General features: G+C 38.4%; 2 protein-coding genes across 9 annotated transcripts in view; one reads left to right on the top strand and one right to left on the bottom strand.

Annotated features, from left to right (window-relative positions):
- Window positions 1–22,708, bottom strand: part of LOC103715777 (E3 ubiquitin-protein ligase UPL6) — a 50,266-nt gene that overhangs the window by 8,374 nt on the left and 19,184 nt on the right. For 3 of the 8 annotated variants that reach the window (XM_008803531.4, XM_088717059.1, XM_088717058.1), the window contains 14 exons: window positions 11,090–11,162; window positions 10,730–10,839; window positions 10,315–10,619; window positions 10,023–10,119; window positions 9,718–9,861; window positions 8,334–8,420; window positions 8,166–8,252; window positions 7,811–7,951; window positions 7,598–7,723; window positions 5,436–5,534; window positions 3,386–3,453; window positions 2,460–2,526; window positions 239–409; window positions 62–151 (listed from right to left, as the gene is read on the bottom strand). In XM_008803531.4, the coding sequence (XP_008801753.1) occupies window positions 62–151; window positions 239–409; window positions 2,460–2,526; window positions 3,386–3,453; window positions 5,436–5,534; window positions 7,598–7,723; window positions 7,811–7,951; window positions 8,166–8,252; window positions 8,334–8,420; window positions 9,718–9,861; window positions 10,023–10,119; window positions 10,315–10,619; window positions 10,730–10,839; window positions 11,090–11,162 (1,665 nt within the window). Of the gene's footprint in view, window positions 1–61; window positions 152–238; window positions 410–2,459; window positions 2,527–3,385; window positions 3,454–5,435; window positions 5,535–7,597; window positions 7,724–7,810; window positions 7,952–8,165; window positions 8,253–8,333; window positions 8,421–9,717; window positions 9,862–10,022; window positions 10,120–10,314; window positions 10,620–10,729; window positions 10,840–11,053; window positions 11,163–22,708 lie in introns of all 8 variants that reach the window. The other 5 variants (XM_026807961.3, XM_088717057.1, XM_026807963.3 and 2 more) reach the window with 3 other exon arrangements.
- On the top strand, window positions 14,882–17,217 carry LOC120108035 (uncharacterized). Its single transcript, XM_088717060.2, has 4 exons — window positions 14,882–15,586; window positions 15,671–15,804; window positions 15,893–15,965; window positions 16,058–17,217. Exons 1-4 carry the CDS (start codon window positions 14,902–14,904, stop codon window positions 17,080–17,082), a joined length of 1,917 nt encoding a protein of 638 aa, XP_088573186.2. The 5' UTR covers window positions 14,882–14,901; the 3' UTR covers window positions 17,083–17,217.

The following is a 22,708-nucleotide window of genomic DNA, read 5'->3' as shown; positions in this document are numbered from 1 at the left end:
AGATAAAGGAGCATACGTACTCATAAATCTGCAAATAATCGGAGTCCACAGACCACTTTACCTGAATTTCATGTTCATCGAACATTTCAATCCACTCCTTCTGAATAAGTTGTTCAAACCCCCGCAAAAAATGTGAACTTTGATGGCGAATCTGCAGATGGGAATGAAGCAAAAAAATAAAACATATAAGCCTTTGTAATACATGTGCAGAAAAGAAACTTGCAATAGACGATTGTACCTGATAATTCAGTCGATGATTAGAAATAAGATGAATAAACTGAATAACATTATCATTAGTAACACGTTTCTCTTTCCCACCAGGAAGTAGCTCCTCCTCTCTTTGTTCTCCATATTCATTGGTTACAATAACAAAATATAGTTCTAGTTCTGACACATCACCTTCATAATGCTGTGCATAAAATCCACAATTTGTGAATATAAATGGAAACATAATTAGTTAAACAAAACCTTTCGAACATAAGAAACATGAAGTAATCATGCTCAAATGTAAACAAATGTCTTTTACACTAGCAGTAATTGATTTCAGACAGGGAATACACAGAGAAGATTATGACAATGGCTTACTTGGATAGCGTCCCATGCATAATAAATTCATAAAAGAGTAAGTATGTTGGCCTTCAACCACCATAACATCACATGCTCAAATCTATGATATACATATAAACACACGTATATATATATGCATATGCATGCAACCATATGTACATGGATATACATGTAGCAGAACAAACTAGGGTGGAAAACAGATCAGATACTATGGTATATCCATATCTTCTCAACGAATACGAACATGGATGGGGATATTAAATGAATACCAAAATTAATATCCATATTAGTTATAGCGAAGTTTTGCAAAATCGACCCGAACTGCCCAGTTCAGGGTGTACGAAGCTAAATCAGTGCTAAAACAGGTGGATTTGCTACTTTGGTTCAAGATTCGGTCCAGATCGGCTAAAACCGAATGGAACCACCTAGTTCTGCTTAGTTCCAATTAGTTCTAAGCGCTCCCATGAGTACAAATTGATAAGACATCTTAGCCTTTCTGCTTTCTTTTCTCCTAAGAACATGAAGGGAAGGGTAGGATGGTGAGGAAAATCGGTGGCGAAGAGATTTTTTGCAGTTTTGAGCCCCAATCCAGACCAAGAGGTATAATCCCCCTCCTTTTCATTCTTTTTATGCCTAAAATAGGCCAAATATGGTCAAATAAGAAAAAATCATGCCAAAATTTTGTAATTTGGAACAATTTCATGCTATGTTGTGTATTGGCTTCAATCATGAAAAAGATCCCAACATCTACTATCAGCATGGAAACTCCATAAGGGACTCAATGTTAGTATATGTTTTGTAATTCAAATATATCTGATATTTGTATTTTCAAGCCAAAACTGAGAATTATCTATTTTTACTTATTACAATTGCATCCATCAAGCAATCATATGGTCTCCCAGAACAATATAAAAGAAAATAATATCAAAACAATCTTAAAATAACATAATAACCAGAAAAAACAATGAATAGGTACTAATACACTTTCGTGTACCATGCGTCGATATGGTATAGTATGATACCGTACCAACTTGGTAACTGATACCGAGATTGCTTATTTTAGTTATATTCGTATTTTCCTATCCAAATATGTATATAAGTTGAATGTTATTCAGACAAATAAAGCATATTTTTTGTAAAATTCAATAATGAAAACTAACATTAGTTATATAAATCATAAAGGACAGGAATAGAAACCACTATCCATTGCACGTAACTAAGGGTCTAAGGCATAGTTATTAAACCTACATAGAGACTGATTTGATCAAGATCCACGTCAATGGTCCAACAGGTTTTTTCATTAAAACACTAAAATCAAAATTATTTAAAATATAAATATAAATATATCAATAAATTTTACTCCTTAACTCCAGCATAAATACAAAGCAAACATTAAGTATCTATTTTTTAAAAAGCTTGTAAAAAATTTATGTACAGATGTAGGAGCACATAAAAGTTATTAATATTAAAAAAAATAATAATAAAAGTTCTAAAATATCATAAAGCATAAAATAAAATATATACGTCTTTTGTTTTTTTAGCAAAGAGAAAAGGATTTATCTTATAAAAAAATTAAAGATCAAAATATGAAATATCACAATATAACATTCTTCATACATATATGTTCAAGTTTTTCTTATAATTACCTTTTGATGCACAACTCAACCACATAAAGTCATCCTCTATAAAGGAATGAAGTGGCGAATCCTCACTAAGATATCAAATTGGAATCAAGTCCCAATATAACAATGAAGTCAATATTAAAGTCTGACATCTTTAACATGAAGGCATATAACTTGAAACATTGATCTGTGGTTTAAATTCAAATATAAATGAAAAATAATATACCCATCAAAAATTAAGTAAAAGGCCACTAGACAGAAAATTTTTACCTTTAAAAAGAGAAGATGCCGATACAATTCTTGATCAAGTGAAGGCAAGTCATGCAAGTAGTTGTGCCTAATTGAAATTGGCAAATATTAGTTTTAAAGGGGATTATGAAATAACAAACATACAACCAAAATGACAAGCTAAACTATTATGCAGGCAACAGCTGTCAATAAAATATTCCAAACAATATATTTACATAAAAAAATATCATGACTCCATCAGTTGATTTAATTACTTCAGAGTGTGTCAAATGCTTCTTAATTAGTACCATAAAAAAAAATCAAGAAGGATACACGTACTTTATAATTTCCTTTTTGTTATCTAAACCAACACCACTGAGACCATACGTTGAAGCAATAATCAACAGATAAGGTTCAGTATCATTCTGAATATTGTTGTCTAAAATTTTATTTCAAAATTTATTCTTTTTTATTTTCTAAAAATACCTTAATAAAACTATCAAAATTGGAATAGGATCTGACAAAATGTACTGGTTTAAGCTTGAACCCAGTCCCATGTCAATTGCACCCATGATTTGATAACTTAGCTAGATGCAGCAGGATCAGGTTAGCTATATCTTTTAAGGTCTTTGAAATGAAAACTACAACACCATGTACCTTAGATATGTTAATATGTAATGATACAAACCTTGCATTGGATAGACTGTACTGTGATTCCCATGTTAGAACATATGCTACATAATTTTTTTTACTTCTGATTATGAATAAAATAGAATTAGTGAAACTTAGTAACCATATATCTTGACATGGACCAATAGACAAATAAATTCCTTAAACGGATAATCCTAGTAAATAAATAAACTAAACCTTATACAGAACTTCGTTTATTTAAGAAAAAGAAAATCCTTAAGAAAAAAACAAGAGATGGACTAGAAATACATGTAAATTTGAAGCATGTGCAACCTTACTTGCGTTTGAATTTGCTCAAGAAGAATGTTGCAAATGGTATGTCAACAAGAATCCCTTCATACATTGCCTGTAAGAATAACAAACAAGCATCAAAGTATGCTCTAAGCTTAATAAGCTTAGAAATACAACCGAACCAAGCATCCCAACTTCTGCAAACAAAAAGGATAACATAAAAAAATAATAGAATGGAGGGAACTAAAAAGAGAAACAGTTCATAATTTGCCATTGAATAGAGAGCAAATACATATTTTGCCCAAGTTACCCACACTAAGAGTTAAAAAGGGAAGATGCATAGAGGATCTTGCATGGTAAAAAGGAGCTTTAGCATTAGCGCCATGAGACTTAACTTTCGCTAGATTATAAATTCGAGTCATCTCCAATAGAACAAGGTTCAAGATTCTAGTTGGAACAAACCAACTTTGGTCCGATCGATTTGAAAGTGAGGCATAAAAAAACACATACACAAACAAAAATTATGGTGTGTTAGGGGTGTGTGTGTGATGATGATGATGATCAAGAAGACGAAGTAGAAGGAGGAGAAGAAAAAGAATACATATATGTATGCATTATATTCATCTCAAATAGAACAAGGTTCAAGGTCCTGGATGAAACAAATCGACTTTGGTCATATCAATTTGAAAGTGAGGCCTCCCCCTCCCTCCGCCACCCCCCCCCCCCCAAAAAAAAAAAAAAAAACACATGCATATATATATATATATATATATATATATATATATATATATATATATATATATATATCTTCCTTGTTATATGTGTGTGTGAAGAAGAAGAAAAAGGATTCAGGTTCTGGTTGAAACTAATCAACTTTCGTCAGATCAATTTGAAAGTGAGGCACATAGAAAAAGTACATACATAGAGACATATATATCTGGTGTGTTAAATGTGTGTGTGAAGATGAAGAAGAACCAAGTCCCTGCTCTGACGTCACACAAAAACAGCTGCTGCTGCTGAGCAGAAGAAAATAAAAGGCACTGCTGCTGCTGAGAAGGAGGAGGAGGAGAAGAAGAAAGGGACAACAAAGAAGTTGCTTGATGCTGCCAGAGCTGAAGCTGGAGAGAAGCTGCTGGCATCTGGAGAGAGGAGAAGTTGCCACACCAAACCCTAGAGCTGCCTCTTGAGTTCCCCACTCTCCCTAATTGAAGTCACCTAATCAATTCATCAGCAGCTGAGATATGTTCCTGAAGTTCAAATTAATAAAATAACCTCTATTTAAGCAAGGCGCATTTTTTTGACACCCTAGGACTTCACTGAGGCTTGTGCCTTTGCACCTATTTGTAAGCCTCTTAAGGGGCTTTTCCTGGACCCAGGCAAGGCACTTGAGTGAGCTTCGCTTGTGCCTTGCCTCGACCCAAGTGACCTAAAATAATTTTGGGAGTTAGACAGCCTAGAATCATTAAGATATAACTTTTAATTATTGATGAACTGGCAAGACGAAAGGAATCAAGTTCTTGAAGATACAGTATGCTGACAATTTGTATCTCATGTATTTAAAAAAAAAAAAAAATGTTTTCCTTATGGTGAGTCTCCATGAGCGCATTGACTTGTTAACTTGTCTTTATTCAGTTCTGAGAGCTAAATCCCAATTGCAATAGGAGACAAAAATCCAGAAGCAACTAAACAAGTCCAGTTAAATAATAAAATTTACAGAGCTCCAGTTCCTTTTAGAGCCCATTCATTGATAGTACAATCCATACATTCTCTGCCATCTCTTCACATCAAGATCATAACAAGTAACCTTTTGCATTATCAACTAATCAGAACATGATTTTACATCCATTTGTGTCACTAACAGTTTACTTAAAAAATCAATGGAATCATTGTACAAGAGATAATGGATTTATTTAATTTAGAAAAAACTGAAAACATGTCCTGACAAAATAATGCTAAGGACAAACATACAATCTAGCCAACATTGACAAGTCAAAAGCATGTAAGATCGCATGCTGTACCTCAAGCAGTTTGCATACAAATGCACAATACATATTTCTACCACATGCAAAAACTGGCACAAAATATCTAAAAGAATACCTTTCCAAGAAGACTTCCAAGAAAATGGAAAAATTGAAGATGTTGTTCATGAATCAGTCCTGATCCAGGGTTTGGATACAGAAGATGATCGGCCGTTTCCTAAAGAAAGCAGCAAGAGAATAGAGGTTAAGAACAAGAAGTTAGGGTAGTAACATAGGAGGAAAGAAACAAAATGAGTTAAATATTCATCTACTCAATGCGAAATCATCTGCATGCTAATATGTTTAATCATCTTAGTAAGATAGTGCATTTAACATCATGAATTGTTAAACAAATTCATTGGCAATCTCAACGAAACAGAAAACTACCTCAAACTTCTTTAGCCATCGTGATCAGAACTCAGAAGTCCTTGCAATCACGAGTATAGAAGTTGTGATTGTAGATCACAATTATGATGCAGCAATAAATTAGATACATTAGGAGATATTCAAAAATGGTCCCATAAGACAAGTCTATATGGTAAAAACAAGAGGTTTCAGCTGAAACATTCTTGAGTTCAAATGACTGACTGAATGCATTTACAACTGAAAAAAGAAGCAAGTCACCATATTTAATAGAAGACCACTATGACTTAGCGAAACATTATTTAAAATATATTAATACAAGAGTACTGCAAGGTGTACCCCGGTGCATAGCAGGAATGAGTGCCAAACCAGATTTCGTGCTTCATGCAGGATGGTTAGGTGGTTTAGGAGGAGCCTTAATACCCATTTTACCCCTACAGTTCACGAAAAACCCAGTTGGGATACGTGCTGGGTTACACTAAGCATTACTCTTAATACAAAGGGAAGCACCATTCAAAGAAAATATCTAATACTCTCAATGGTTTTGTTTTCATAACACTAATTTGACAAGCATTAATTTGTACTTTTTCTGCTGATTAAATAATTATTGAAGATCAGAAAGTGCGTATAACTCGTTGTTATTACCAGATTAGTTTTTTGCTTTCTAAATTCAAGTTTATTACTTATAAACTTCTCGTTATCCTTATAAATTCATACACTTCTGCTATTATTTGCTGAAGTTTGATGTTTCAAAAATTCCCAGTTTTAGTAAGAAAAATGTTCTAACCATGGTACGCCATACCAGTGCATGGTAGACATACCATACCAGAGCCAAAGCAATATGCGGTACAAGGGACGTCTCAAATATCAGGACACATCGAACCGACACTGTACCAAGATGGTACCAATACAGGATCTGTACCAAGATTACGAACCTTGGTTCTAACAACCATCTAGCACTTAGTTATACCCAACTTCTCTTTAGCACTTTTTACTACCTAGAATTAAAAGGTCTATAAATCTAAACAAGCTCTATATCACAATAGTACATCTTGCTTTTTCCTTTCACCAAAGAATTTAAAAAAACATCTAATTTTGGGTGTCAAAGAAAAATATAAGCAACAGATACCATGTATATTTTGTTCACCTGAAAACATTTTCCCATTAAAGATCCAAGGAAATTGTTAGGTAATAATTCTAATTGCTCCATAATATAAATACATCGCAGATGAACTATGATAGGACTTGACTAGGACAGAAGACAATCTTATTTCTTCTAAAAAGATACCTACTTATTTGTGAATTTTGTACAAAATAAGCACTTCATTATTGATTTTGCCTGTATCTAGGAACGAAGTAGGTGATGCACAAGAAATGCCCGATACATATTTATCAAACATCCGATACATATATTCTAAATGTCACATATCACTTTTACTTAAACAAGTGCCTGGTTCTGACTTAGATTGAAAGACAAAATTGTTGGGAAAACCCCTAAATATGTGTCATATTGCATAAAAAAGCCAACCTGTTCATGCAAAATCAGTAGATAAGTAGATTTTTATCAAAAACCACTTGGCATTTTACTTCACTTTAAGAAAATGCAGTTATTATAGTAAGAAAATGGACATGAACATGGGTTATTGAAATTCAAGGATCTCATCCAGCCTTGGAAAGCTACACAAAATTGTGAAGATAAGACAGAATTGCTTGGTGTATCTTGGTAGATGTACAAATCAGATCAGTTCTTGTTCATAAAGGAAGGAAACTTCTACGTGATATAAGACCTTCTTTATCACTAGTCTACACTTGTGATGAACCATATTGCAAATAAATACACCAAAAGAGTGTCACAAATCTGTGCATAGAATTACAAACCTTAAACAGCCCATACTGCACATCAAAAGCTGTTTGCGTAATGTTCTCCATAAAATCTTTAAAAATCCCACCCCCATCAATTCCAGCCTCCTCTACCCCAAATTCATTGACAAAAGTTACTCGAATCTGCAGGCATCAAAATATTGAAAAAACATCACATCCATAGTAGATTCAACAAAAACAATTAATTGTTGCTTAAGGGGGGAACAGTACCGGTCCTCGAAGATCTTCCTCAGACAGCATACTCAACTGATTGAAAGCATCTTCAAGAATTCGGCTTCTTCTTATTTTGAATTGATTTCTCGGTAATGCACGATGAGGTCCATATCTTTCCTTAGAAGCTGCTAGCATTGACTGATGCATGAAAGTGACAAAATTAATCATAAAGACAGTGCGGCAACATGCACTCCAGGAACATAGAATCATACATCCAGGAAATCAAAATATCCTGGATTTTCTAGGGAGGTCGTCAGTGCAATATTCTTGGAATCACTCAAACAAATGTATGATCTGTAAGTTAAAGAGAATGAAATTTGAACTTTGGAAATGCTGAGCAATAAATACATACAGTAAATATTCTGACCCTGCTTGTAAATGGCACCAAGAATGGAGCTTGTTTCAATATTTCAGATGCTCGAGTATTTCCAAGTATGGCCTGCAAAACTAAATAACTGTCAAACATTCACATGCATAGACATACAATTTTTTAGGGGAAAAAACTAGGGAAGTTATTTACTTGAGAAACAAAAGTTTCACTCATTGCTTCTTGAGAATGGAAATCAATACCAGGTGCAAATGGCCTTCTGTTATTCCAATCTTGCAACTGAAGAAAGAAGTACATATTTCTTTTAGGGAAGAAAAGGCATCTTTATCTAGTGATGTAAAACCCATACTTTTTAAAATGACTGAAAATAAAGGCAAGTATCAATTATTTTTTCCATCCAGAAAGAAATAGAGAAGCACTTTGAACAGCCAGTACAGAACAGAACGTAAATGGTCTTAGAAAGTACTGATTATCCTACGTAATATACTGTTAAATAAAAACCATGACATTAGACACTAAGAAGACAAAGCTTGATATAGAATGAATCTGTAACAACACATGCCACTGATAAAGATAAATAGTAAGCCTACCAACAGTCCCATACTCAAAAGTGGGTGAGGGTGCATACAGAACAGATATTGAATTGGTATATACCTGATATGCCAGGATAAATACAATAGATATGGCTCATAACCGACCTTATTTAGATCAATGCAACAAAAACATAAAGTTTCAACTATACAGTAATTACTGGGAAAAGAAATTTGACGCTACAACTATTTGTGAATTACATAATTTCAAAGTATACACTTTTAAGGTTGATTTACAATAAATTATTACAAGTTACAGATTTAAATAAAGCTTCTCATATGGATCAATTTTGCTAGTGCCCGGTCAAATTATAATCGACCAAGAACTAGACACAGAAATGGACATGTCAAAATCTAGGGCCCAACCAAATCATCAGCTTGGTATCCAGATTGTTGCCGCAATTAAGGTTTGGACAATGTCAAGTCTGGCCAACAAGTCATCCCATTTTCATGACTTGTGTTTGCTCATATATATATGATGAACAATATCGGTTCAAATATGTCATCACTTTTCCATGCTGCCATTGCAGAAGCTATAAATTTTCCAGGCTACACCTTTCTTTTTTGAGAAGAAATCAGCTTACACCAAATTTGTTTTATAGAAATAAAAGAGAAAGCAAAAGACATTATCTAACTCTAATTGTAAGAATATATAGAAGTGGTCGCCTTTGGTTGATGTCAGAGAAAATAAACTAATACATGTTAAAAAAAAAAAAAAAGATGACACAGCTGGATCAAGGTTTAAAGTACCTGTACTGGCACAGTACAGGAATACACTGAGAGTTTGAGACACAGTAGAACTGAGATGTCCCACCATGTGTTGATGCAGTACAATTCAGAGGGGCATAGGGGTGCTGGTACTTTACCATTATAGCAGGGTATGGCTGGTACCAGACACTAAGCACCAGCACTTCCATCCATGATTGGAAGTAAATCATAGTGCATCAATTAAAAAAAAAAAGTAAATTTGCAGCAGTTTCTTGTACCTGGCTCAGAAGTTTGGATATTACATCCCTGGATCTATTTTGGATACTTTCCACAGAAAGCTTCTTATGGCTGGAGGACAGACTGCTGGAAATTTTTTGAGAAGAGGCATGTGTAGGTATTGTCCAGAGAAGCTGCCATAGGGCCTGTGGAAGAGATCATCCTTGTAAAAATATATTTCATTTAAATATGGATCTCTTATATAAAGAACAAGATGCGCACCATAATTTTTAATTACAGTTGACTCACTGAATTGAACCAGTCATCATATGCTATATCAATTGTGAAGATTTAAATTACAAATTACCTGCTTTAGAATTATAATTAAGCATCTAGTATCGCTCAATGAGAGTGGTTTCTCCTGCTCATAGAACTCCTCATTATCGACAATCATCAGCATATGCCTAATGGATCATAGAGCAATGTGCTAGTTATGATGATATATTGAAGCTTTCTTAACCGGCGAACTTTTCGGTTTGTTTTTAAAACTTTAATGAAATGATAGCAAAACCATAAAGGGGAGGGGGAAGCAAATGAAGAACACAGAAAGTTAGAGACAAATAGTTTTAGCAATATCAATATCAAATAGGTAGCCTTACTTGTATACAGGACAGAAAACAGCCAGAGGCAACAGCCAACCTGGAGTATCCCCAGGTAGATGCACTGTTTGCTTGGAAAATATTGGCCATCTTTGATTCTCATGGCATCTTTTTATAAAATTCCAAAGTACAGGAACAAGCTCAGTTCTGTAAGCTAGTCCAGTCATCACAAGTTCAAGAGGCAGAGTACTGAATGTAACATGAAGGAATGCACAGACAGCACCTATAGCTTCCACTTCCCCGTTGGACAGCTCATCCCTACCAGAAATACCAGTGTGTAATGTATCTCCAAACAAAGCATTCACCTGTTCACAATGTATATTTCAGCTCCAGAAAGAGACAGTAATCCACATATGCATAGAGAAATGGGCCCTTCAAGTGATTGGTTAAAAAGATCAATAAAGATTTAGCATACCAAATGCTGAAGAAGGCATGAATCTATTGCAGTGCATATCTGCCTTCCCAAATCAGCATTTAAAGTTTCTCTGAACTCTTCATCCACAGTTACATCATTGTCAGCTGGTTCTGAACACTCATTGAACGAAAGTTAGAAGAAGCATAAACACATGAATAAGAAACCAAAAACATGTCCGCAAAAATATAATGAAGGTAATGTTGCTTTAGCAGTAAGAACCATCACTATTAAAAGACAAAAGCCCCAAAAACATGTTTCTCCAAAAACCAGATTGGACCGGGAGCTTCACAAATGTGCACTCCATATGCAAAACATCAAAAGCACCTGACGAATATTTTGCTGAAAGTAGAACCATCTTACTTTCTCCAGCCGATGATTTTACTGTTGGTAATGCTTCTAATAAAGATGTTGAAACAGCTACAAAGTCTACAGCCTGGTTCATAGAAAATGATAAACAACAGAGTTTAGTATATGTTATCTGCCACAGTAAGATTTCAGTGTCCAGACTACAAGAAATTCTAATGAGCATCAGGAATTTAATCAAGGAAAAGTAAATGGCTGAACTATAATATAGTAACAACCAAAAATATTAAAATTCAAGGTTCTAAAACTCAAGACAGTCAGACTTGAAAGCAAAATAACGTGAAAATCACTGAGGATATAGAAATTCTGGATAGATCAGAGTATCATATGGACATTTAAACATTAAAGAAAACTTTATACGCAGTAAAAGAAATTGAAAGCATAGCATTGGATGCAGCTGCCACTAAAATGAATGGTAAATTCTCACTATTCATGGACAATAATTAAAATGTTTACCACAAATTAATTGTTTCAAACAAATTACTTGGGGTGATACTCATTGATCCTTTTCATAATCTATTTTTATTTAAGGTCTACAACTTTCATAAATGTCAATGTCTAATAATAATAGAACAAAGAAAAAATGATAATTCAAATTATATGAATGGAAATAGCTGTCTTACTATAGCTTATTTTCCACATACAGAACTTCCTGATACATTGAAGAGACAACTTGCTTCCTCAAACATGAGAGAAATATAGTATTCCATTCATACATCATCAGTTCCAGATAATTATATCACATATAACGTTCAAAATCCTTTAAGGCTAGTAGAAATATATATGGATACATGTATACTGATAAGTGATAAGTACTGAACCCAGAGTTATTAATTACATGGTGGCCCATTCAAATTTAGAGTCCATATTATTGATTATGATCTAAGAGCCAGTTGAACCCATGCTTTATCTCTTCATTTTATTTTCTCAAAATAGCAGCATGGATAGTAATGTACTCACATTCTTTCCTAGAAACTCTTGGAAGCTTCTGATTTCTGTTAACACCAGGTTTTACAGCAGGCTGCAACATAGCACTTGCCAAAGCATGGTTCATGTTACATGATTCAACAGGTCTCAAGAATCAGAACTGAGAAGGGTTTTGTACAATATCACACCTCCATTCTAATTCAAAAACTTTATAATACTAGCCAGAACATTCCACAGGGCATCAACTTGTTTGGACAATATGTAGATGAGACTACCCACAGTCTCTCTCTTCTTGACTCATGGCCCAATTTATCAGGTGAATAACACCTCCGGTAACTTCAGATAGCCTTATCTTGATCTTAGCCAAAAGGCCATGAAAGGTATTCAGACTGCCTTATCATCTAATGATACAGATAACAGGTAGAAGTGAAAGACTGGCAATTAAGTGCTGCTGTTCAAAGAAACAATCAAGAAAATTACATAAGCGCATAACTCCCTTCTTTATCTTTTGCTCGATATCCTCTCTTATTGCTATTTGCAATTTGATACGAACATTATTCCAGCAATTATCATAAGACTCCTGTTGTTGACTTCCATAGCTAGAACTTACCAGTTCTTTTGATTTTTTAAGTAACTAATGTTGTAACTGGCAATTTTGCCCCTAAATTAACAGTAGTCAACGCCTTGTGACCCTCTATATACTTCCTATTAGGGGTGCAATTGAGCCGAGCCAAATTGAGTTGAGTAGCTAGAAGCTCCAACTCGACTCGATTCAAAATAATTGGGCTCAAAACTCAACTCGAGATTGATCGAGCATTAATATCCAAGCTCGAGCTCGACCCGATTAAAAAAAGCACCACTAGAGATCGACTTGACTCGACTCGAATATCAACCAAAACCAAGGAAAGCCGTACCGGTCCGTACCGGCCGGTACGGGCCGGTACAAACCGGTCCGGTGCTTGACCGGTACCGGAGACAGATGAAAACCGGTATATACCGGCCGGTACGGACCCCGTACCGGCCGGTACGGGACTCGTACCGGGTGTTTTTTTTTTTTTTTAAGAAACCACAGCTTCGCGCTGTGGTTTCAAAAACCACGCGCGGCGCGTGGTTTCAACGCGCGTGGTTTTAAGGGAGAAGTGGCCCGTGGGCCACTTCTTTCACTTTTTTTTTTTTTTTTTTGGGGAACCACAGCGAGGCGCTGTGGTTCCCAAAACCACCGCGGCGCGTGGTTTCAAAAACCACGCGGCGCGCGGTTTCAAAAACCACGCGGCGCGCGTGGTTTTAAGAAGGAAGTGGCCAACCGGCCACTTCTTTCAAAGAAAAAAAAAAATAAAAAATTGCTGTGGCCGACAGGCCACAGCTTTTTCCCTTTTTTAATGGGAAAAGGAGTGGCCGGAGGCCACTCCTTCCCATTAAAAACCAAGGAAGTGGCCGACCGGCCACTTCTTTCCGTACCAATTTAACGATATTAAGCTGGGATTTTCTGTTAATCTGGGATTAACAGCACGATCTTAAGCCTCTCGTTCGGTTATAAAAACCGAACGAGGCTCACTTCTTTCCCAAACAATTTGAGGTTGAGACTTGAGAGGTTCTATTTAAGGTGCGGAGACGGAAAGATTTGAGAGATAGCGAGGAGGAGGTCCTGCCCAAAAAATCCAGCGGAGACTATTTAAGGTGCGGTTTTTTTATCCTATATTATTTCATTAATTTTGTTAATAATTTACTTAAAAAAAAATAGTTTATAAATTACTTAAATAATAAGATAATGCAAAAATTTACTTTATTAGCTTAATTTTTTGATAAGTTGTCCTTTTATGATAGAAATGGAGCCATCAAGAAAAACGAACCCTGCAAAGCGTAATATTGGCTGGTCTTATGGGCGAAGACTTGGAAGTGAGGGGCAACGACACCAGTTTCAATGCAAGTTTTGCGACAAGATTTTCAAGGGAGGAGGGGTAACCAGGTTGAAGCAACACTTAGCCGGAAATTCCGGTGAGGTTGCTACGTGCCGAAATTGTCCTAACGAGATTCGTGTGCTGATGAGGCAGAATCTTGCTGAGGCCAAAGAAGCGAAGGAGATGGCTTCCAAGAAGAGGGCGGAGGTCAATCGCCAAGCGGCAGAGCCACCTTCCTATCACTCAAGGGAGCCAGAGGAGGTCGAGGATCTAGATGAGGAGGAGGCAGATATTCAGGCGGCCATGCATGCAAGCCTGGATGATCAGTGGCAGCAGGAGGAGGTGGCCAGGCATAGGGCTCGATTTGGGCCCTCTGCATACGAGTCGGGCGGCGGTTCTCGAAGCACTAGACAAGATCCAGAGTTCTTGAGGACAACTTCAGTAAGGGAGGGCGTCGGCAAAGAACGTGGCCGGATTGCATCTATGCTGGGTGGTTTTGGTAGCCGAAAGAAGTCATCTAGAGGAGTTGCAGAAGGAGCGACAATTCATGATGTAGATCCGCATGCTCTCTCCAGTAGAGATTCAAGGCAGCAGAGGGTAGACACAATGTGGATGAAGGATAAGAAGAAAACTATGTGGCGAGCTATTGGATCCTGGTTTCACTTCAGCCACATCCCAGCGAATGTGGCAGACAATACATACTACAGGTCTGCCATTGCCGCCATACAAGCTGCCGGTCCCGGTGTAGCTCCTCCAGGCCCGAAGGATATATACGGTGAGCTTCTTGACAACAATAAGGAGGAGCTGGAGAATTGGATTGACTCCTACAAGAGCAAGTGGCCCATATATGGACTAACCATCATGTGCGATGGTTGGACCGGTCCGACCAGGCGGAGCATCATCAACTTCCTGATATACTGTGATGCTAAGACCTTCTTCCACAAGTCGATTGATACTTCGGCTTCTGTGCACAACACCTCGTACATGCTGAAACTTATGGAGGATGTGATTGATCTGGTAGGAGAGGAGAATGTCGTGCAGGTCGTCACTGATAATGGGCCGCAATATAAGGCTGCCGGGCAGGTCTTGATGGAGCGGCGGCCACATATTTTCTGGACCCCATGTGCTGCACATTGTATCGATCTTATGTTGATGGACATTGGAAAGATCCGTAGGGTGCAACAAACGGTGGAGACAGCCCAACGCATTACGAGGTATATTTATAACCATAACTGGGTTCTTTCATTGATGAGAAAGTATGCAGGAGGAGAGATTCTGAGACCAGGAGTCACACGGTTTGCTACCAACTTCATCGCACTTGATAGCATACTCGAGAAGAGAGGAGCCCTACGTCAGATGTTTGCCAGTCCCGAGTGGTATGATAGTAGATATTCTTATGCCGGCACTGAAGGAAGCAAGATAGAAGACTTGGTGACGAGACAGCCATTCTGGCAGCGGGCTACTACAATAGTCAAGGCTATCAAACCATTATATGAAGTGCTGCGGGCCGTAGATAGCGAGATCTACCCCCAGATGGGGTTTTTGTATCACATGATGGTCAAGGCAAAGGATCAGATTATGGAGGCAGATCCAGCACATGGCCGGTCATACATCAACATCATTGAGCAACGGTGGGGAGCGCAAATGGGTACGGAATTACATCTAGCAGGTAAACTAAGATATAATTATAGTGACAATTATAGTGATGGATATAATTATATAATTATGCTAAGATAGTCTCGTATATGTGCAGCATACTACCTAAACCCCCGGTTTCAGTACAGCATAGATGGAATTGGTATGGATGAAACACTTCTGGATGCTTTGCGTAATGTGATTTACAAGATGGAGGCAGATCCAGAAAAAGCGGCCCTATGTCTTGAAGAGGTAATTATGATTTAGTAATTACTAGCATGTGTAAGTATATCAGCATCTTCAATTATTAACATGGTTTTCTTATGCTTATTTTTCACAGAGCAAATTATTTAGAGAGGGCAGCTACAGTTTTGGCCGAGCGGCTGTCGTCAGCAAACACAATATGAATCCAGGTACGTGACACATCAGCAAAACATTCACCTGGTGTTACTTAGTTACTATTATGGAACTATCATATATGTAATCTTCATAAATATTTTTGCAGCTGAATGGTGGGTGCATTTTGGCGGATCCGCGAGAAATCTAAAGCGGATAGCTATCCGGATCCTCTCCCAAACAGTCTCCTCTAGTGGATGTGAGCGCAATTGGTCCACCTTCGCCCTTATCCACAGCAAACAAAGAAACCGTTTGACGCAAAAGCGCCTCAACGACCTTGTTTATGTGCATTACAATTTGCGGTTGAGGCTAAAGTGCATCCAGGAGGAAGTGGAGCTCAAGTATACAGATCCGATTTACGGGTCCTTCACCGCTGATGACGATGATCCACTACTCGGCTGGCTTGTAGGCCAGCAGCAGGAGCCCGAGCTTGACGAGCCAGGATCGCCTCCACGACCAGCTACCTTCATAGCCACCGAAGCTGGGGTCGATCCAGAGCAATGGGCTGAGCGCAATATTCCACGCACTCCCAGAGCTGATCAGCCACAGGCACAGGGGAGCCAGACAGAGAGGGCCAGGAAAGGAAAACAAAGAATCCCAATGGAGAGTGTCGAGGAAGAGACTTGGACTGGCAGCGATGAAGGTTCTGGTGGTGATGGATCTTCTAGCCATGGAGGGAGCGGAGGACAGTATGGTACTCATGAGACACAGCCGGAGGGTGGTCTTTATTTCACCGGTGAGTCTCAATTTATGGGTGCTACACAGGATACGGACCACGGTCGACCACCTGATAGAGATCGTGAGGATATTATTGGATATAGAAGACGGGCTCCTCGAGGTCGTTCAGGAAGACAGGATACGACTGCAGATCCGAGGACATACGGATACGGATTCTATTATCCACAGCCTCAGCCTGACGAATACGGATATGGTGCATTGGATTTTGCTTCCGCCATATTTGGATGGGCCCCTACACAATCAGAGGACACCTCTCAGAGCCAGAGCGTGAGCGAGAGATCCGACAGTTTTTATAACCTGGCGCGTGTTCCTTCTGATTGGGTTGATTTGCCTCCTCCTGATCATACTTATGATCCAGATATCTACGAGAGCCATCGGCACTCGTCCCGATTTTAGATATCCTAGAGTACTTTAAATGTATGTAAATGATTGTATCTTAATTCGAAGATATTTTATGTGTATGATTTTATCATTTCGAACGGGAGGAAAACATAACATGCAATGATGCATCATATATGTTTCAAATTTCAACCCTAAATTTAAATATGAAAATATCAAAAATCATGAAAAAAGTAATAAAAAAACATCAATTTTCATTTAATTTAAGATCCAACAGAGACAACATTAAAAAAAAAAGTCTGGCTCGCGGAGCCCGGCCGGTACCGTACCGGTCCGGCCGGCGACCGGTACGCCGAGCCGGACCGGTACGGCGGACCTCGACCAAAACATACTCGAACTCTAGTTCAAGCTCGAATTCGAGCCTTCATCATAATTAAATAAAAATATTGTTAAAACAAAATATAACAAAATATTATATTTTAAAATATTGAATTAATAACATATTACAAATAAAATATAATACTATTAAAAATATACATATACTCAACTATGCTCGTGAGCCTTCGAGCCAAGTATTTTGCTACTCGAGCTCAACTCGAAACACTGTTTGAGCTCCTCGAGCTCGTCAAAGGTCGATTCAAGTCGAGCTTGGACCCGAGTCGAGCTCGAGCAGCTTGCAAGCTGCTCGGCTCATTTGCACCCCTACTTCCTATAAGCTAAGGCTGGCCATTGTGTCTTTCCTTTTTGTGTCTAATCCACTATTGAGCAAATTACAACAATTCTCCTATAACGAAAGGACATTGGACAATTACTACGCAAGGCTTAATGACTTAACATCACCAAAAACAACAACGGATTCAGTGACCCAAGTCACAATTCGTAATAAAGAACATCCTTCAGTTGAAATCTTTAGTTCACCTCCTTTGCATCTTTAATTGCTGCCCTTCTTTCTCTTCAACTACCACAATAGTGATTCTGCTTGATTGCTCAACAAGCTCCTGAACAACGGTCCATGGAAGAGCATTTGCAAATTGATTTCATGAAGCAAGTATATCTAAGACCATTCACAAAGTCCACATGGGCCATGGGTCAGGTCCTCTCTGATACCATTTGTAACAACCTAGGATCTCATCTAAAAAAAACTAGCAAGAAAATGTTATTTGGATTCTTTAGTCCTACATAAGTGCCCAATAATAAGTAGGAAAAAAATCTCTAGGTCTTGTTCTCTTAATCTCGATAGTATTCCTAAAGACTAAAAATATTTAAAAGCATATTAAAACAAGATGTTATATGTTGACATATAATCATGTCTACAGACAATGGTTGTAAGACCTATTTTGGCTATGAAACTTTTAATATATTAGATTCTTCTAAGTGTTTTAGTTTTGACATTGCTCGTTAGTATGTATAATCCATCTAGAAAAAATTAAGATTTCAAGTAAACCAAGCATGTCTTACGAGTCAAACCCTATAATAAAGATGGTCGAACCATGCCAAACCGGCCAATTCGTAGCGTACCAAACCAGACTAATGGGTACCGACACGGTCTAGCCTATAAATTCGAGATAGGGTTGGCTTAGTGTAAACCCCACCTCCCCTACTTTCTCACGAAGAGTGCCCCCCCCAACTCTACTTGCAATTTCAAGAGAGCGCCCCTGCCCACCGCGCACAATCCCCCCCCCCTAGCTTCTCACAATGGTCCAAGAGCACCTCCGGTACTCCCTCTCTTGCTCCGAGGGTTAGTTTCCTTCTGAAGATAGAGTTTCGGGCAAGCTAGCAAAGAAGTCAGCAGTTAACCGGTGGTTAGGGTTTCCCGCAATCGTCCCCCTTCCTCCCTTTCTCTCTCTCGCTCTGAGGGTTAGGGTTAGGGTTTCCCTCAGCCCTCCTCCCACTCCCTCTCCCCTTCCTCCCTGTTTTGATTCATTTCGAAACAATACAATACAGACCCATACCATACCGAATCAGTCCCCAATCAATACGATCTCTAGTGCTGGTTCGACGAACCTTGCCCTAGAGGATGTGCAGTCGTTTATCACATGCCTGCTGATGCTAGTGGAACAGGGTGTCATCCCTCCTGTTATTTTAATCATTGGAATTGCATCTTTGCTCACTATAGTTTTGTATCAATCCAAAACCTCACCCAAAAAGGCTAGCCACCAGAGAGTGTTATTTGAATTCCTTGGTCATATATAAGTAGCCTAGTGCATAACAAATGTGGGGCTAAAGACATCCCTGCACGAGTCCTCACTCACATACTTCCCCCTTTAAGTGCTAGCATTCTCGCCGGGTTAAGCATCCAAATCCTTTCAAATCTAATCACAAGTACCACAAGTCCAATCACAAATAGCATGATCAGACGGTGATCAACCCAAATAGGCCCACATAAGGCCACATATGCATACACGCATACCCCACTTGCAATTACTATATGCAGTCAGGCTGCATCTGGATTGAAAAGTCATTTTGCTTAGCACTTTAACGATATGCATGCACTAGGATTAACATTGTACGGCCATATATGCAGCTTACTTATCATTATGCAACTACTTATATTGCCTTTTTAGCATGAGGTGACCATGTCAGCCATGTAAATAAGGCATGTTTAAGATAATGGTTGGGTTGTATGTGGGTTTCAAGTGGGCTAGATGCATGTATATTAACAATGTCAATATGCTAATTGTGCTATAATTATCGCCACTAAGAATCAAGTACTGAGTAGTAAGCACTACTTGCTAGATATTATTGTCATTAATATTCCTATTATTTATTTATTTATGAAAAATACTATAATTATCATATACAATGTATTTTATCTTTTAAATGTTTAAAATGCGAACTACATATGCAACCACATATGTGGCCCACATAATGCATGTTCACTATGCAGTCACTCACCTCCATACAGCAGCCACTTTTTCAAACGTTAGTTCAAATACATTCATCTACCAGCAAAATAGCAAATCAGGAGATGATGGTGCTGACATTGGTGGTGAAAGTAGTGGCAGAGGATGTAGGGGTCAAGTTTCTGTAGAAAATAATAAAGTCAATTTCCTCTTGAAACCTGCCCGCTCTTCTCAAGTTGGTGCCAAATCTCCAACAGTGGGGGTAGAAGCCGCAAGCATGTCAAAAGTACGACACAAGCACAAAATTAGTGCACACTAATCCAAGAGAATCCTCAAACTCAATGCAGACCACTTTGACCATTACGAGCAGGGTAGGACAAAGTTTAAGAGCGAGATCCGCCATATCGGAAAGCTAAGTCACAGGCCAAACTTCCGAAGGCCATAACTTAGTCCTACGATGCTCGATTGAGATAATCTTTTTTTTAAAATTGGATGGTTTTTCAAGATATACAACTTTGGGCTAGCCCCCAGGGGGTTGAATCGGGCCGAAATTTCATCGTTTGGGCTTCGAAACGAGCTGGTCAAACCGAAAGTTTCTTTTTCGGGCAACACTTTGACTTAACGTTATCTCCCAATCCAAGAAAAATCAGACGAAGTGACAAAAGGCAGAGTTGATGTAGAAGCCGAGATCCACCTCCTTAAAAATTTTAGCTTTTTCTAGAATATTTTCAAATTTTAGCTTTTTTTAGAATATTTTGATTAGTCATATTTATTTTAGGATATCTAGTCCTATTCAAACTAAGAGAGAAATCCAACCTAAATTGTGAAAGGGAGAACCTGGCTGATATTATAAATAGGGGCTATGTACCTTAATTTAGGAGGTGTGGATCCTCAATAAAAGAAAAGGAGATTTAAGCTCTACTTTTGCAATTCTTCTTTCTTCTAGTTTTCTTTTAAGAGATTCGATTTGAGCGAATTGAGAAAAATTTTTCTTCTCCCCGATCGAGTCAGGTTGGTGTCACAGGCATGCTCTTACCTGATGGAATTCCAACTTGATCTGATCAAATCAAGTTGGTATCAGTGCCAGGTTCCTCTACATTTATGGGAGTAGGTTGGTATTAGAGCCATGCTCTTACCTAGTAGAATTCCAACTTGATCTAATCAGATCAAGTAGGTATCAAAGCATCGGTCCTCTACATTTGTGGGGGCCTTTGTTCATGGTCCAAACACATGAGCAATACAAGCAATCAAGAGAAGGGCTATCTATGCTTCAAGTACATCGAAAGACAAAAACGATTATGGCTGCTAGTTCTTCCTCAATGGATGATGAGACAAAAGGACGTCTCATGCAATTAGAGAAAAAGATTGCCCAACTTACCGAAATCGTCTTCAGATTGGCGAGACCTTCAGCACAAGCACCAACAACTCCTGTTGTGAAGCTATCTCCTATGTCTAAAGATGAAGATCCATCATCCAGCAAGAAGGATGCACTACCTATAGGTATGAAAAATCTCTATTCAACCCTTTAAAGTTGAAGCTCGAATCGAGATCCTTGTATATGATGGAATTGTTGATGGGGAGAAGCTAGATAATTTGCTAGACCGGTTAAAGACATACTTTACTATCTATGGATGCTCTAGTGTCCAAAATGTACCTTTTGCCCTTCTCGAGCTTTCTATCCATGCTCTTACCGGGTGAAATTCACACATAAGGAATAATGTTTCTAATCTGACATAGAATAAATTCAAGAGCCTAATCAAAAAGCAGTTCTACTCAATCGACCATAAGAAGGATCGCCTAATCAAGTGGCAGTACCTATAGCAGAAGTATGATCAGTCTGTCGAGGACTACATCGAGTTCCACAGGAAAGCAATTTCACTCGAAATCTCCATCGTTGATCATACAGTTTTAATGAAGTATGTTGGAGGTCTCCACAAGAGCATCCGGAAAAGGCTGAAACTCTTTAAAGTTGAAGACATCAGCGAAGCCAGCATGAAGGCCATGGAGATTAAGAAGAATCAGCCTAAGGAAGGTAAAAAGGGCGATAAGTTTAAGAAAGGCGGCAAAAAATCAAGCAGAAGAAGAAGCAGGGCAAGAAATAAGCCAACACGACTCAGAAAAATTACAGCGATCATTGTAACCTCCATGGACACACCAAGGAGAATGTTAGAAATTTCACCATAACTAAGAGATATATTGACAAGGTGACTTGTGAAGTAGTTTTTTTGGATATTTGCCAGGTTATCCTTGAGCCTGTACCTTTGGGATCGAGATACAGTCTTCTATTGACGTCTGACAAAGTATCGTCTCATAAAAGATGGAAAGCTCATGATCAATACCTTCAAAATACAAGGTAACATTGACCTTGCAGCTACTGCCCAAGCAAAGCGACCTGTTAATGCCTGCAACAATTTTATGATGACGGTATGAGAACCCGATAGCACCTATGAGAGGCCAAGCTCTCGTCCCTTGGTTCTACTAATCGATCTACCAAGATCGAGATCAAAGAGAAGTTGCCATAGTCATCATCAACAAGAAAGGACGGCAAGCAACCCTACCATGAAATGCAAATTCAGGAGCAAAGCAAGTGGCTCGCTGAGACTCAAGAGCTAAAAAGAGCCAGGCCAGAAACCAAGGTCGGTGGAACCGGTATCGGGCACCGTACCGGTTTCTCGGCGGCACAAGTCGGTATGAGCCTGCGCTGTGCTATGCTGGGCTTGTACCGACAGAGGAGAAGGCGATGCAGTCCGTGGAGAGAGAAAAAGAGAGAGGAGAGGGAGGGAGGGGACGCCGGTGGAGGGTCACAGACTCCGGCGGAAGACCGGCGGAGGCTGACGCCT

The sequence above is a fragment of the Phoenix dactylifera genome, chromosome 2, assembly GCF_051530095.1.
Source record: "Phoenix dactylifera cultivar Ajwa chromosome 2, Ajwa_hap1_PhDact_Kaust_v1.1, whole genome shotgun sequence".
NCBI lineage: Eukaryota > Viridiplantae > Streptophyta > Magnoliopsida > Arecales > Arecaceae > Phoenix > Phoenix dactylifera.
The sequence above is the reverse complement of the archived record's forward strand: the minus strand, read 5'-3'. Positions and strand labels throughout refer to the sequence as shown.

Excerpts from the sequence above, each read along its gene's own strand:
- LOC120108035 (XM_088717060.2), top strand. The coding sequence starts at position 14,902 with ATGCTGAAACTTATGGAGGATGTGATTGATCTGGTAGGAGAGGAGAAT. Across the intron at positions 15,587-15,670 it reads TACGGAATTACATCTAGCAG|CATACTACCTAAACCCCCGG; the intron begins GTAAACTAAGAT and ends GTATATGTGCAG. Across the intron at positions 15,966-16,057 it reads CAAACACAATATGAATCCAG|CTGAATGGTGGGTGCATTTT; the intron begins GTACGTGACACA and ends ATATTTTTGCAG.